The sequence below is a fragment of the Homalodisca vitripennis genome, chromosome 4 (assembly GCF_021130785.1).
Source record: "Homalodisca vitripennis isolate AUS2020 chromosome 4, UT_GWSS_2.1, whole genome shotgun sequence".
Taxonomy (NCBI): domain Eukaryota; kingdom Metazoa; phylum Arthropoda; class Insecta; order Hemiptera; family Cicadellidae; genus Homalodisca; species Homalodisca vitripennis.
In genome coordinates this window covers 94583813-94601703 of record NC_060210.1, presented here as the reverse complement: position 1 = coordinate 94601703, position 17891 = coordinate 94583813, and the positions used below count along the sequence as shown (strand labels likewise).

At 33.1% G+C, this 17891-nt stretch overlaps 1 protein-coding gene across 5 annotated transcripts in view; it reads right to left on the bottom strand.

Moving 5' to 3' along the window:
- LOC124359795 (C-terminal-binding protein) overlaps positions 1-17891 on the bottom strand; it is a 120119-nt gene that overhangs the window by 6753 nt on the left and 95475 nt on the right. For all 5 annotated transcript variants that reach the window (XM_046812832.1, XM_046812827.1, XM_046812828.1 and 2 more), the window contains 4 exons: positions 7484-7612; positions 5051-5273; positions 3785-3909; positions 1120-1219 (listed from right to left, as the gene is read on the bottom strand). In XM_046812832.1, the coding sequence (XP_046668788.1) occupies positions 1120-1219; positions 3785-3909; positions 5051-5273; positions 7484-7612 (577 nt within the window). The remainder of the gene's footprint in view (positions 1-1119; positions 1220-3784; positions 3910-5050; positions 5274-7483; positions 7613-17891) is intronic.

Below are 17891 nucleotides of genomic sequence, written 5' to 3'. Positions count from 1 at the left end.
TTAGTGACATTGATGAAGATAATGAACAGCAAATAGCTGAAAACAATGAACCAGGACTTGAAAATGTAGATAATAATACTGGTGATGTTCACAATCCTAATCCTTCAGTCCCAATTCAGCTGAGATATTATCCAATGGAAAAGGAGTTTGATGTAAGAAATACAGGCCAAAGGCACTGCCACTGCCCTCCTACTTACACCCAGTTCTTTCGTAGAAACAATTTATAATGCCCTTTGTGAATAAAGAAGTAATAAATATGGGCAGATTAAAAAATTGGAAACAAAAGAAATTCTAAAACCATAGGCCCCTTTTTCTAAGTTACAAAAATGGTTAGCTGCTACTGTGTATACTACCAATCAGATGTCATCTGCAAATAGACATAATCCAATAATGCTTGAAAAATAAACATAGAAAACACAAATGCAAGCAAAGTATTATTTATAAAACAACAATTACTTGTTTATTTTACACAGTCTTTGTACAGTTAAAAAACAAAGTACAAAACACAATTTTAGTGATCAGTAATTTACGTAATCAGCTGTTGTCCATAAATATATGCAATAGACTTGCGCACAAACATAGGAAATAAGTAATTCAACTAAAATATCATTTAGCAATACAACGAAAATTTGTTAAGTTACCTATGGTTTTCCAAACATAAAGTACAACAAAAACATGTTTAAGCAATCATTAATTTGTGTATTGCTGATCAGCTATCATCCATGAATAGACGTACATGCTCTAATGCACAGAAACAAAGTTAGAATATACGAATTTCAATTTAAATATTAGTAAAAAAAAGATGAAACTCCTCCCCTTTAGGTTAACTAACTGAATTTTGCCTGTTTACCTACTAGTCAGATGACACAAAACTTATACAACATATAATTTGTCTCAGCTCCAGCACTTCTGTTTTCTTTCGTTGCCAGACTGGAAGTGGTGGAACATGAACATGCTTCTGTCCAATAACAAGTGATGCATCAAATCTCACAACATGAATTAATAACCTTATTCTGTTATAAAGTTTGTGTTAAATTGGAAATTAAGGTTCAATTTACCACTAGCCATATTAGGCATAAAGGAATTTGTACACTAAAACTTTCATTGTGTTATGTATACCTGGCCTCATCTGTTTGATGGTGAACTCGTTGATGAGGTGGTGGTTGTGTTCATTGAGGGTGCAGTGCAGCGATACACAGTCTGACTGGAAAAGCAGGTCCTGCAATCACAGCAATATCTTGCATTTTCTTGGTAAAGGCATGTTTCACAATCCCAAATACACACAAAACACACTTTTATTTTTACGTTACTAATGTTTACTTTAGGTGAGTTAATCCACCCAATTCAAATTCATTCAAATGAGGACAACAGACAAATAAATCAAATCATAAACAAACAAACAAGGATGTCTGTTCGATCATTAATTAAGAACAGACAATTGAGACTTTTTGGTTTGAGCAAATATTTGTCTAAATAATTTTAAAACAAACTGTTTAACACCTTATGCATCTTTTCAGCTTACATAGTTTCTAAGACAATTAATTACATATTCATTTTAAACTGGTAATAGGAGTTTCCAGTTTAATGTTTTAGGAATTGTGGGTGATTGTCTCCTTTACACCAACAGTTGTTACATAGATACATCCTGTTCTTTAGATCAACAAATTTTAAGAGTTCAATGAGCTGTAAACGATAAACTATACATTTATATGATTAGTATTTAAATTTTTTTATGTAAAGTCTGTTTAAAAAATTTTCATTCTTAAACGTCATTATCCTCGATTGGAAACTGTAGCTGATAAAACTGGCAATTAAATGCATTAGAATGTTAACTGAACGTCGAACAATACAGGGTGTTTATAAAAGAACTCCGGGGTTTAAAAAATTAATATTTTTAAAACTATAAAAGATAGCAACATTTGATCAATTCCTTTGAAACAAGCAGCTCAAAGAGTTTTACTCATACCAATTGGGAATGTTTCTCTCAACAGTTGGCAGCACTGCGGAGCATTGACCTTGAAATGACGTAGCGGCTGCGGCGGGCAGTCAGTGTCGTCTGGACTGCCGCGCTATGGCGACCCCTCAACAAAAGGCTCAGTGTGTTATTTGGCTCATAGAAACTAATTCTGTTGTTACTGTACAAAGAAACTTTCGACGTAGCTATGGTGTTGACCCGCCTACAGACAAAAAAATTCGTCAGTGGTTAAGTGCGTTCAAGGAAACAGGAAGTGTTTTGAAGCAAAAGTCGCCGGGTAGGCCGCGTGTGTCTCAAGAGAATGTAGACAGAATCCGAGCTTCATGCACTCGAAGCCCTAAGAAATCGGTAACAAGACGCAGTCTGGAATTGGGGTTACCAAGATCAACAGTCCATAAGGTAATTCATAAAAGACTTCGTTTAACTGCCTATAAGATTCAACTTTTACACCATATCAAACCGGCAGACAAGGTTAAGAGATTCGACTTTTCTGTTTCCATGCTGGCTAAAATTGATGAAGATAATGATTTTTTTTAAAGTGTGGTTTTTAGTGATGAAGCTACTTTTTATGTGAACGGAACTGTAAACAGTAAACAGGCATAATTGCAGAATTTGGGGTTCACAGCCGCCCCATGAGTTTATTGAGTACGAACGTGACACGCCCAAAGTGAATGTTTGGTGTGCTCTTATGCATGACAGAGTCATAGGTCCCTTCATTTTTGCCGAAAGGAATATCAATGGTGATGTCTATTGTGACATGTTAGAGGAGTATGTTTATCCTCAGCTGGATGACATTGAGGCGGAGAAAGGTTTAGTTTACTTCCAACAAGATGGGGCGCCGCCACACTTCAGTTTGCGTGTGCGTGAGTCACTGGACGCTCGTTTCGGTAACAGGTGGATTGGAAGGGAAGGACCTATTCCATGGCCACCAAGGAGCCCTGATATGACTCCGTTGGACTTTTTCTTCTGGGGGCATATCAAGAATCTTGTTTATGCGGAGAAAATTCTAAATGTTCGCCATCTCAGGGAACGAATAGTGAATTGCGTGGCGTCCGTTCCCCCAGACATGCTCGCCAGGACATGGGAAGAGGTAGAATACCGTTTCGACGTGTGCCGTGCCACTAACGGAGCTCACATTGAACTTTACTAAGTTGTTAAAAAATCTTGAAAATGTAAGCTTTCTAATCATGTATAAAACATGTATGTACGTTTTTTACTTTATTAAAATATTTTGTCTTAAAACCCCGGAGTTCTTTTATAGACACCCCGTATATAAGCTTCATTGATAATTCTGAACCAAATGTTATTGATCTGAAACCAGTTGTCATAGTAATAGAATACCATCTCCAGCTGTAAGCTGGCGTGTTTCAAATGCAAAATCTCTGTTCCGATGTCAAATTATGTGCTATATGTAACATCTAAACATTGTGAACAGGGGCTGTAGGATGACTTTAATTGGGATTAATTTGTGTCTTTTTGTTAAGTTTTTTTTTCTGTTTTCAAAAAATAGGAAAATGTCATGTTTTGTTTTCTATACATTTATTTATTTGTAAAAATTATCTTTTAAAAGTCTTTGAAAAATCAGCTTCCATTTTTTTTACTTTTTAAAGTCACTTCAGAAATCTTGCAAATATAACATTAATTTTGTAAAGATAATAACACAGTAGGGTAAAATATAGAAGTTTATAACACAGTGTTCTAAGGTTAACATTTGATGGATTCCTTCTAATTTCTGTACTTAGCTCAAGTACTGGACAGTAGACAATACATTACACATTTTTTTGCTGCTAACACAACACTCCTACTTACTTGTAACGTATATACTCTTGTTAAACCCAAGGACTTTTCTATTCCATCAGGCAAGTAAGGATCATAAAAGATGACATTAAAACCAAATGCTTTCGCTCGGAGGGCAACAGCAGAACCAATTCGACCTGAAAAATAACCACATTGCAATCACTATTACATGACAATTTGTTTTCCATAAAAAAAAATACCAATTAACTGGATACTAATGAATAATTTCTAAAATAAACTGCACTGTTAGAACAAGTTGTAGAAATTTGACTACTTTTATAATTTAGCAGTGAGCGGCAATATCTCTTTGTTGCAATTTCAATGAGCAGCTTTTATTGCAACCTATTACAATTCGTTACTGGCACACACAAAAAATCGTCCCCTCCTTGTATAAATCTGGGTGTCTTAAAAGCCCCTCCCCCTCCCTGTTAACTGTCTTATGAATAGAGATGAAGGGATTTGCGAAAAATCACCCAGATTCTCGTAAAAGAAATGGTTGCCACACACACACACAGTGAAACATAATACTTTTTAACATTTTTGAACCACTTATAAATTTAGTAATAACATATAAAAAAATGAAATTATTTTAAAACATTCAAGCAACCAATTTAATTTTGGTATTAATAAATTATTTTGTTGTATTACTTTACATCAAAATAAAACGAATACGTAAGCAAAATTATTAAAATGCTATATCTTAAATTATATTTATTCCTTCAAACAGTTCAAGAGAATAACTAATGCAGAGCATACTGCCTACTTCGCAAATGAAATAATCTTATGAAACAAGTGAAATTATGCTCATTGTAAACATTACACATAAATTCTAACCTATTCACATAATTTACTCTATGACTGACTTATGTATTTATTTTTTGACACTAGCAACAAGTGATGAAAACATTGGTGATTTATTTCATGACTTTGGTTTTCATCATTCTATGGTTAGGTGTAAGAGAGGACTTAATAGTCCTAACCTCGCCAATTGAATATGTTTTACGTTGTATTCAATAAAGACATTTTTCATTTCATTTCATTCTTTGATAACTATAATGAGTGACTTAATTTCTAATAATACTTAACTCACTTTTGGATTAACATCCTCAATAATTTCAGAAAAGGATCAAAATACTCTCTTTTATATATACTTTTAGTGCTTTTAATAAAAAGCTAACTGCTCATTGTTGTAATAGTCTACATACAAAAATTCAAGCTGTGGATTTTGTGTCTACAAAAATAAAACTGGATATGAAATGGTATGTTGGAGTAACTAACCTAAACCAACGATGCCTAGTGTATCGCCTCGTATCCTCGCACAGCCCTGTGCTGCTTCTCTGACCTGCTCAGGTCCTGTGAACTTCTTGCCTTCTCGCACCATATTGGCCAGCCAGTAGGTACGACGGTACAGGTTCAGAATCAGACATAGCGTGGTATCCGCTACCTCTTCTACTCCATAACCGGGTACATTGCACACTGCAATGCCCAGCTCTCCCGCTGCCTACAACAGATTTATTTTATAAATGGAAAGTTTCTTGAACACTTGCATAGTATTGGCCAACCTGTAGGTGTTACTCAACACATTCAGAATCAGACACAGTGTGGTATCTGCTGCCTCTTCTACTCCATACTACTCTTATTGGTCCAAAAAAAAAAAAAAAAAACAAACAAATTGTAAATTTTAATGCAAACACAATTGTAAAAAAGATATGCTATAACAAGACAGTGAAAGATGCAATATCTTCAAACAAACAGAAATGAACAACATATGGTGCAAAAAGAAAACCACCCTATTAAAAAACTTAATAATATTGGCCAATTTCCTCCAAAAATATAACCATCTATGTAATATGAAATTGGTAGATGGTGCTGTCTGTTAATCACAGAAGAACAGGAATCTGAAGATAAAGTATTTTTGCCTAATTTGCGGAAACCCTGTAAAATTCGAAAAACTACCAGTAAAAGGCTAGCTATTCAATCTCAAACAAAAAATGGGAAGGAAACTGAAAATTGTGTTACACACAGATAATCACAGTGGGGAACTATCAGAGAAAATTTAGTGGATTAATCAAAACGATCTCCTAATAGTAGGCTCAATCATACCAAATGCCTCCTTCAAGTAGCTGAGACTGCTTCACAATCAAGGGGTGATGTCATCTGTGTGATTGGTGGAATTAATGACACTCTATGTGGGAACCTACTTCCAATTTACTTATCTTTGGAAGAAGAATTAGTTCAGCTAAGCAAGTAAATGCCTAGAGATACAACATTCTCTCGTTGCAATTAAAATAAACAGGATTGCTCTGGACATTTGCCATCGTTCAATAATACAAAAAATCAGTAACAGTACGTTTCGAGATCTGCAATCTGACCTCTTCTTCAGGTAAATAACTAACCTAACACATAATTACAAACTAAGTTAAAATAAACAAATCATACCAGAGCGTGGTGACACGCTAAGTCAGGAATCACAACCACCATGTTGTGTGTCAACTTCATTAACTCTAAAACATGCACTTAATAAAAAACAAAATATAAAACTAATTATTAAAACTGAACTACAGAATAAAGGTCACAGTAGGTCTGCATTTGCCGACCAACCACCTACGACTGATCAGAGGCCAATAGCAAATTGCAATCGTCGCAGCCAGATGGCGACAACAAAAGGAAGGAAACAAGAGTGGGACTTTTTTTAATCATTGGTTCATGCAAGTTCATTTTTTTTTCTTCAATCAAAGCTTGGTACATAAAAATTTATGTACTACAGGAAAGGCCAGATTCTTGTACTTGGTTACAAAAACCTACTATGAATCCTGTGTACATTATTTTTTCTATGTACAATACTGAAGATAATTTGATATATTCTCTCAATCTATATAAAATGAAGACGGAATTTGCTGTCTGTGTAAAAACATTTATATTTTTCACACTTTACCAGGAGCATTCCAATCACTTGAAAAAAAAAATAAAAATAAATTCTTGTATTTCATTACAAACATTATTAATGCATAATGATTGTATACCATAATTATCTCTACATCCCCCTGAAAAATAATGTATAAAACACATAGGTTTAAGGTAGTTTATTTTTATAATACTTTTAAAGTACAGATAAAAATCACTAAAAAATGGCCGATAAACCATTCCACCCAGAAAACAACTGCCAGTTTGAGGCTTAAATTTAAAAACCCTCACAGCTCAATGGTACCATCACATAATAATAAACTCAATATTATTATTTATCACAATATTACAAAACTTTACACAAAATGTGATGTTTAATTTTGTATACATAGATTACACCAAATTTAAGTTTAATTTATAACACTATTTGATATATATATATATATATATATATATATATATATTAAGAAAGTCTAAGAAAACAATTATTATTATAAAAACTGAAAGAATTTAGACAATTGCAAAAGCTAAGTAGTAACATATGCAAGTAATGAAAATTATTTATATCCAGCGAGGGCATTGTGAATCTTGAATACGACATTGTAACACCCAGTACACCACTTCCAATTTAAGTTATTTTTAGGAATAACTATTCAGGTATATTAAAGGAAGTTATTTTCAACAATTACAACATCCTGAGTCCGTATTAGATTAGTAAATGTTTTGAGAAATGAATTTCACTAGTAAATATGAATAAAATAACACATACCACCACTAAAAATGAATGAAGTTAGATGTGTTATTTACCTTGACATCAATGTTATCAACACCACTGCCGATACGAACAATAATTCTAAGCGTCTTAAACTTTTCAAGGTCTTCTTTTGTTAAAATGATTGTATGCCACATGAGTGCTCCTACGGCTTCATTTAAAACCTGAAACAAAACATTAATACTTATTCATAAAATCTTGATAAGTAACAACACCAAAAGGAAACGATGACATAATACATTGTACTATAAGAACAAGCAATGTATACTACCACTGTGAAAAGCTGACAAAAGCACTACTACACTGTAAAATACAAGTGATGTATGGATCGACAACAATGATGATGTTATAACATTATTCTGACACATAACAACTACTGTGCCAACTCAACAGATGCAGTCAACTCTACAATATGTGTGTTAAAAGAGAGCCCATACCCATCAGTAGAGTGAAGAAATTGTTAAACATAAAATATACCAATAATAAAAGAACTGAAGTCATTATTCTATAATAACAGCAGTTAACCCTCAGTTTGACATGCAATTTCCTGCTGACCAACTGGGATATAATAGACAGATCCTTTTTTAAATGGCATACCAACTTTCCTTTAAAATTGATAATTCAATTTTCTGAATCATTTTGAAATGATTGAACTTTATATTTAACCCTTTTAACCCCGGCCATTAAATCAAGTGATGTGCCAGAAATCCCAAGCCATTTTCAGACAAAATGTAAGGGTTTTGTAAAAAATTCATAACTCAGTTATTTTTTAAGATATTTAGGTAATTCTTTTTTTGTTTTACTTCTTTATACATGTAGCTTACAGAAATAAACAAATAAAATTATTATTTTGAAAGTAATTTTTTTTAATGCATATACATATATAAAAAATAAATAAAAATGAAAAAATTTCAAGTTTGATCATGGAAACCATATAGATAAAAAAATATTTGACACAAAAATACCCATTTACTTTATGATATATTTAATCCTTAATAAAAGGGAAAAAAATATAGGCCTACCTTACTTACAAGTGGAGTAACATCAATTTTTGTAAAGCCGTGTAAATTTTTCTTTTTGCCATTTCTGGGCAAGGCAATGTAACAAGACCTTTGAAATTCACAGTACTTAAAATAAACATAAAACCAAAGTTATTTCTGACAAAATAACTAAAACTGTTCATAATCTAAATTTTAAAAAAAGTTTTAAAACAATATTTACATTACTACAAAATGTAAATTTTCAAGATATCCATCACTCAAATCGTCGTCACTAATCACATCCACACCATTTGCAACTAGGTTACTAATTATTGTATTTTCACTTACGGGAGACTTTGAACGATGTCTTTTACTCATTTTGAAATAAAACAAATAATAAACTAAAATTTAACTGCCGTACATTATACTGCTTTAACCTAAAACTTTGAAGAAAACGGAATATTCACAACCACGTGATATACAGCTGTCTGCAACAAGCGTGAGCAGTCAGTCGAGACGAACTGCAATTGCTCAGTCACAGACTGACAAAATACGAAGTCAAACCATTACAAACTAATATATTTCTATGCAAAATATCTTTGTGCACAAGTCTATGAAATTTCAAAGCATTTGGTGAAATAGGTGGCCAGTAAAGTAATAAAAAGTGCACGTCCGCACTATACGGACGTCGGGAGTTGACGCCATTTTTACGACGTCCGTATAGTACGGACGTCGGGGTTAAAAGGGTTAAAGAGCAGTGTTTTGAGGCTCTAAAGTCGAGAGATGAAACAGTTATTAAACGAAATTACTTATAATGCAATATGATGGAGCCCTATAATGATTCTAGCCCTAATGACAAGAAGGTTTTGCACATATAGGAGCAGTTATGGTTCAAATGAATTATATTTCCGTTGCCATATTTCATTTCATGTATATTTAATAAAAAATTTAACATGCAAACATGGCGCATGCCTACTTTACAGGCCACCCGGATCGCTATCTGCTTGTACCGCTGTGTTAGTTCTTCAAAAGTATGAATATCTGCAATCCTGTTACAGTATGCTGCAGAGTGTTCTTGCGTTACAATTCCTGATCGGTGTGTCATCCAACTCTCGTAATTTACAAGTTATAAGGCATATGGTATTTTATTTATGAAATACAAAACGTTTGTATATGGGAGGACCAAGTGTGGAAAGACATAGAGAGAAGGGGACTACAGAAAATGCAGTTGGAGGAAGAGGAGACCTGGAACGACAGACAAAAGTGGAGGAGGCTGTGTACGACGACCCGTGATAACGGAAGCGTCAGATGATGACAAAACGTTTATAATAAGTAACAATAAGTATTTTATAGTAAGTAATATTTTTAATAAAAATATGTGTTATTCTCATAAATAAGCAAACATATGCCAGATTTTGTCTTAATCTTTAGACTAAATTTTGTGTCATTGACTATCATCCAAACAATCATATACACAAATATCCAAACACCATTCTTCAAACCTTAGCATGTATAATATTAAAAGATAACTAAAACAACAAATTCCATTTATAACAATCTTTTGGTTTTTGTTAATATACTGTTTAATTTGAGCAAAATAATACTTCAAATATGTTGTTAGGAAATAAATTATGTTAAAAATCAAAATAAAATAGAATATGAATAAAAATTTAAGAGCAGCTTATAATGTACTACTTGTAGCAGTGGGGAATACAGTTGTATGAATGAATATGTGTTTCTATTACAGCTATTGATATCAGAGATACTATAACTTTAGTAATTGTTATCAGTAATGCACTCAAGTGATTGTGCAACATGCCAAGACTAGCTAAAGCTTCAATTGTGATTTATTAACCCTACAAGTGTCTATAAGAATTTCTGAAACACCGCTCAGTTCCATGGGTTTCACAAACATTTTTTGAAAAATCTAAAATAAATTTAATTGATATATGATAATTATATCATACACAATATTTTATCAAGGCATATGGAATCAGATTATATAAGACAACAATTATTTTTCATGTAGCCTATTTGTATTTTGTAATGCCTATGAAATTGTCACTTTTACGCCAACAAAAAATTATAGAAAAGTATCCATATGTTATTAAAATATTTAAATGTACACACAAATTCAGAAAAGAAAATTTGTAGAAAATATTATTCAGAATACAAAAATACGGGTTTTAGAATTTTTTCTAGTAACATTGTAAAAAAGTATCCCATCCTTTTGATACTACTTAAGCTACAGTAAAAATGCCATATACAAAGTCAAGGTAACCAACGAGTTTCGAGCAGCTAATAAGCAAACATTCAAAAAGCTTTGATCATTAAGGTAGATTTTATAACAGTGTTTAAATAGTATTGCCAATGCATTAGCTGGTTCATTCTTCACTGTTAAGATCGGCCATACACGTTACGGTATACCGGAGAGTGTGTGCGAGCCACTTCAGTCAAACCTGTGTGGTGTATTGAAATTTACAGACAGAACCATGTCTGCGGCAAATTAAGAGGAAGGAGTACCATGATCGTTATTTGAGAGACTTATGACGGACTTTTTATGAAATTTAAGGAAATTGAGCCAGATGCGAATAAGAGTTCAGTGGTAAAAAATAAACAATTTTAGAAGCAATGTACGTAAGGAAAAGTGATATGTCAATGAAATCTGGATGTTCACTAAAGTTGTGGTACTTCGTCCTGTTCGACATCCTAGGAGATACTGATGTGCCCAGTATTTCTTCAGCAAACTTGAACGATGAAGTTGGAAGGGAAATTGATGAAGTACTCATAAATTACAACACAGTTTGATAGAATTTTAAAACATTTATTAACACTTTTTATAATACAAATTAGATAATACACTTATCTGTTATAATAGAAATAAGTTGTTTAGAACCAAATGATTTTCATACACTAGACGAGTGTATACACCACACTAGAGTTCAGTCTACTGTTTGTTTCTATATACCCGAGTGTCTTGCCATGAAACTTTGCCTTTATTCACGAAGTAGAAAGTGTACTCATTTCTCAGCTCTTTAGTAGCATTACCTATAATCCCTTGGTTAAGACGTTGCAACAAAATAATGTTTGATTCTGAGGAATCCAAACCTGTGGGGGGGGGGGGTTGTGCCGTCACAATTTACAGGACATGTACTACTTGGAGGTGCATAAGTGGTTCATTGTTATAGGTTAAACAAATTATGCAATGCACAAGTTGCCTTCACTACTCTCATTAAGTTTTCTGGTTCTAAATTTATTTGAGTCATTTCATCAAATTCATTTGATCTGGAATCTGGCTCAAATATTCCAAAGCTATTTTCAACAATGTGCTTTGCTCTTGAACCGCGGTAGTTGTAAATTTCTTGGTCACGTGTATATTCAAGGAGGGCCGACCAAATTTAAGTTGAAAAACTCTATTTTCTGTTTCAATGCAATTTATGTTCTACATTTTATTACCTTTTGAAAAATACCTGACTTTTACACATATGAGGCCTTCAAATACTAACGTTACTACAACATAATGTTCAACTGATCATGCTATTCTGTAAACAAATGTTCTACTGTTCTTGAAATAACTATTACAAATAGGACCCAGACTTTGACAAGTGATATTGGCAAACAAATCTTGATCCTTTGGTGGTCAGGAGATTTTTTATCTCTCCTTATCTACTGGTCTATTTATGGCAACTGGAAGAGGAATATGGTAATTTATTCAGTAGAGAAACTTATATCTTCTTAATTTTCATATTCAAATTCACTATGGATACAAATTCAAATACCTACTTATTGAAATCAATATCTGATAATACTTTTTCCCTTTCAGGGGTGAACTGGAAATACTGTCCAACAGACCTCCCGCAAATGAAGTATTGTCTGAACAAACCACAATGTCTCCTGATCATGGAACCCGACCACAAACAGAAAAACGTCAAACCCCTATTCGTCCGAATGTAGCACAAAAACAGAAATCTGAGAAACTGGATAACGTTTTGATTGCAGTAAGAGATCACTTTAAGAAGCCTCCATCTCAAGATGACTGCTATGGCCTCATGGGCAAATCTGTTGAAATGAGGATTAGAGCTATAGAAAAACGTCAGCACCTGATCATTCAGAAAAGAATAAATTATATTATTTTTAAGAAGAAATGGGAATGCTCAATACGCCGCCAACAAACTCGTACAACTTAAAACTATACAAGTTTCAGCCCAAGTCCTTTTTCAAATGCAAGTTTGTACAACTCAATTCACATCAAGACAGAGTTCTAGGACTCTGAACTCAAGAGGAAACTACACATTCATTGGCCAACTACTTGAGTGAATTCAGTGGTATTTTTATTCAAGACTGGATATTACGTATTTCTGTAAAACTACACATTTTAAAAATAATTTCCTTGATTAAGATAAACATTCACCATGTTTGCCATTTTTTGTCATCTACGATAACTCAGTAACTTTTGCGGATCTACTAAAAAATAATTAGTAATAGAATAAATGTCATAATATCTAAGTGTATTTACTGTACATACCTAAAGTTACCCTTTTTTCAGCACAGTGTAGATGGCCTTACATGTCTCGATAATTATTTTACCAAGAGCTTGAGGTGATATGATTGTTGAGTACTTTCATGCATTCATAAGAAAGACCCGTTGCTAAGAGCCTTAAAGTGGCTCTAAGTCTCTAGTGTGGTGAGATAAAAGTTCTTATCACTGTCTTATCCTTTTGAATTTTACAAGAAATAGCAATTTGTTGTCAACTTCTTCACTCATCCACAAATAGTTATAATCATTCGAAGGATCACAACACAGAAGGAACTATGGAGAGTAAAAGAAAGAAAAATTCTGCAAAACCTCAGTAAAGTATAAAGAGAATATGACATAAGCTACATCGCTGAAGATAGTCCTGAAATTCAAAACTTCTACAAATTAACAAAAGAGAAGTATGATATCATAAACCTCAAGACCACGAGTGTTTGGACCAATAAAGAAACCAAATACAATTATAATTTCGGTTTTGATGAAGCACGTCTTGTGCAACTTACTGAATTTTCATCCAACTCATACAAAGAGTGCCTGTCTGCGGTAAAACTACCTTTATACTGAATAAGTATCAACTAGGAGATCTTAATTCTACTCCCAACAAGGAAATTTGCCCAGGATTTCAGGCAATTATTCAAAAAAATCAACCCAGAGCAGGACAAGAGAAGATTTAAGGATACTTTCAGAACAGACCACTCCTTAGCAAATCTCTCCAAGGCAAAAGATATCATGCTTATTGGTGATAGAAACCAGATCCCCTACATAAACAGAATGGAGGACCTGGAGGTGAGCTTTCACAAAATTACAGAATTAGCTGAAACAACACAAGAGCTGAGCACCTCAGCCATTATATCCAAATACCACCCACAAGGAATGCAGAGAACAAACAAAATAGAAAACGACCGTAAGATCGCTCCATTTGACACCCTAAAAAACTTTAATAAAATCATTGACAAAAAGACATTTCCTGCATTCAAACAATCGGAAAAACGACAGTTGAGAAAACTAAGATATGCAGCATCTACAATTTATGAATCTCAAGACAAGCAAGCCAAAGACATCGTTGTGATACGAACTACCAAAAAAAAAAAAAAAAAAAAAAAAAAAAAAAAAAAAAAAAAAAAAAAAAAAAAAAAAAAAAAAAAAAAATCTACTACTCCGCTCCCCACTGTGTTGTAGGGATCTCAAGACATACCAAATCCTTTTTTTTACATCACCCCTACTTTAGATGACACTATTAGGAAGTGGATCCAACACGCCAACTCTCTTGGGCCTGTTGAACTAGATAGATGCTGTGTACACACAAACCCAACAATAAAGCCTCCTGCAAATAACTCTACTGTGGAATATAACAGAGTTATAATATAACAGTTTATAAGAAGTAAATAACCCGGAACAAACCCCTAAAACTACTCCAGGGACATATTTTTTAGCCAAAATACGGCCTCCCAAGGAAATAAACAAGCATAAATCAACAATTTTCTGGAACTCACTCCTCAAGAAGCTCAAGAATGGCAGAAAATCAGAAGCAATCTGTTGCTAAGAGAGAGAGGAGGGCCCAAGAACGCAAACTCACCATTACTCACCAAAACATCAACTGGCTGGCAAAAAAGACTGTCAAACTATTACACTTTTTTAGTGAGTCACAACCAGACTTAATCATTATCTCCAAACATGGTTTAGCTCAAGAAACACTGCAGAACACACGAATAGAAGGCTACTCACTGGTATGCCAAAAAGGATAAGGAGGGACATATACAATTTTTGAGAGCAAGTGGAAATTAAACTGAGCTGATATGCGAAACCGCTTGGTTTGAAATAAAAATCAAAAAGACTACAACTTAAGTCATGGGTGTCTACAGACCTCCAGGTGCAAACCTAGATCAAGCAATAGGCATTCTACAAGACCATCTAGACGATGCCCTAGGTAGTACGAAACCAACCATCATTATGGGGGACATAAAATTAATTCCAAGATGTTCATTTTGTTCATATTAACTTTGTTGTTTTAGGAAGGAATAAAATCATTTATTCATTATTCATTTATTCATTAAATGTGAACAATCTTAATAATGACAATGCCAAGCTAGAGGAACTCCTGACCTCCTATGACCTGACAAGACTAAAACTTCCACCAACTCGAATCACACCAACATCAAAAAGATCAATAGACTGGATTTGCAGCAACATCAACGCCCAAAAAATACAAACAACCATTTGAGGGGGAGGGAGGAGTGATCTTTACTCCAAAAGAGCAGCAAACAAAACAAAATTGTGTAGAAACAAACAGTCAAAATCTGTGTCCACTAAGATTTACGTAACAGAATAATATATCACACAAGAGGAGTGCATTACACATTGCCAAGTAAAATATGTAAGCTTCTGAGCTTAACTTTACAGTTGGTGCAGCATACACAAATGCAACCCACACATCAATTACTGCTCAATTTAAAAAACAAAGGTCACAAATTACAAAACAGCTATGAGTTACATGTTGATGAACGTAACACATGACCTCACAAGCTTAAGTTTAGAGTTGTTGCAGCATTCACAAATGCATCAATTGCTGCTCAGTTTAAACGACAAAGCTCACAAATTACAAAACAGCTATGAGTTACACGTTGATGAACGTAACACATAAGCTCACAAGCTTAACTTTGGAGTTGTTGCAGCATTCACAAATGCAACCCACACATCAATTATCACTCAACTTAGTCGACAAAGCTCACGGCATACACAAGAGGAGTGTGTTACACGTTGATGAGCGTAACACAGGAGCTCACAATGAGCTAAACTTTGGAGTTGGTGCAGCATTCACAAAGGCAATTCAGACATCAATTACTGCTCAACTTAGACGACAAAGCTCACAAATTACACTGCTGCTGCAAACTTTTAATTTGATACCATAATAAAGTTTTAATAGACTTGATAAAGTCGTAAATTGTGCACATTGTGCTACATCATCACCAGCGTTAAACAAAATTAAACACGTCTCATCTTGTTTGCAGATCTTCTAATGCTCACATTATACTTTGTTACAAACTTGTGACATAAAAGTGGCCTGAAGTTACCCAGGATAGAACCAATTACACTGTGGGACATTACTATTACTGGTAAAGTTAACTTGCAACTTGTTCTCAAGATAACTTTGCCTGAGATTGGAGCACAATATTAGCAATGTTTAATCAGCTCTTACACATCAGCTTTGAATGTGTCTTATTAAAAAATAATTATCAACAAACTTCATACCACCAAAACTAATTCTTTAAAAAATACCAACATATAATAATAAAAATTTTAATTTAGTTAATTTAATAAGTAACTTGATTTTTACCATATACAATTTCAAGAACAAGGTTTCCCATTAAGTAACAGTCTGAGGCATCTCAAATCAACCTACATAAAATTCACAAATAAACATGAACTACTAATGACAATACTTATTTTAATGTTTAAACACAATATTACTACTTCTATATAACAGCCCAATTCCTTTCATTATTAATTTACATGTTGTGTGTTATTAATTTAGATATAAAACGTAACCAAATTTTTATTTCCACCCATTCTTTACAAAAAAAAACCACACACAAAATTAAAAAACCAATAACCAAAACAAAATACTTTATTTAATATCACTTTTATATGAGTTTTGTAGCCTCAGCTTTACATAATTAGCAATTCAATGGAAAATTTTTAATTATTAAAACAAACTGTACTTATTCTACATGTAATGAAAATATATAACAAAAGTTTTAGTATAGCTTTTTAAGCTAGGTTTAAAATTTAATTACTGAAGTTCTAAATGTGACAAAATTATTAAAATGTTTTTTTGAAAATATCAATAATGCTGTAGTTGTGGGAAACAAGTGTTTAAGATTACCATAGCATGTGAAAGTAGATCAGCAAATGCTTTAATATTATACACATGTTAACAAAGTAAATGTTATGAGATATATTAGGCCCTTATTTAACGCATTAAGTATACTCTCTTCAAAAGTGTGTTTCATATTTTAGTTTCAACTCAACCAAAAGTAAACACACACATCACTTAAATGATTACACTTTTCATGCTGATAAAACTAACATGTATGTATGATGTATTGTGTTTTCTATACATTATAAGCCATAGAATACAAAAATTTGGAATTTTTGGCTAATTATTAACAGAAAACCACATTAATTTGTAAATAGTTCTTTTTTTGCTTTTTACATACAGGTTTAAAGAAAATCCCTGAAGAAAAAAAATCTTTATCTGAAATTGAGAGCGACATTAAATAACTATAAAGGCCATTAATTTAAGACAACATGAAAAAAATCACCAAGTATATAGTATTACTGAAAAAGCTCTACAGAAGTCCAAGAAGGAAGGGGAATACTCTTCTAAAAATAGCATCAGGCAGATCAGTTTCACTTTCTCTCTGTTTTTCAGAGTTATCATAAACACTCCCTTGTTGTGACAGCTGCCAGTTTTCTTTATATTTTACTCTAATTATCATTTTTCTTTTTAAAGAGTATCCTTAACCTAACATTCAGGTGAGGTTTTTGGATTTATACATACATATCGTTTGGCTTCTATTAGTTTCTTGTGCCAATAATATACCTAGGCTATATTTGTATATGAGATGAACAATGATGTCCAACACAATAAGAAAGTGTAACAAATTGTTCTATAATGATGCTCTCAGATAATAAGAATAGAATTTATAGTGACAACACGAGATAAAGGCCAGATATCTTATTAAACTCTTCATGAAAAGTATTTGTAACGCTTATACAATACTTTACAATTCATACACGAACTCTCCAACATGCACATTAAAAGGGATCCTGTTGACAACAGATATACAGATTAAGTGAAATAAATAAAGTGGTAAGAAACAGACTATTATTCTATGATTATACATCCAATTTTACTGAAATTGTTAA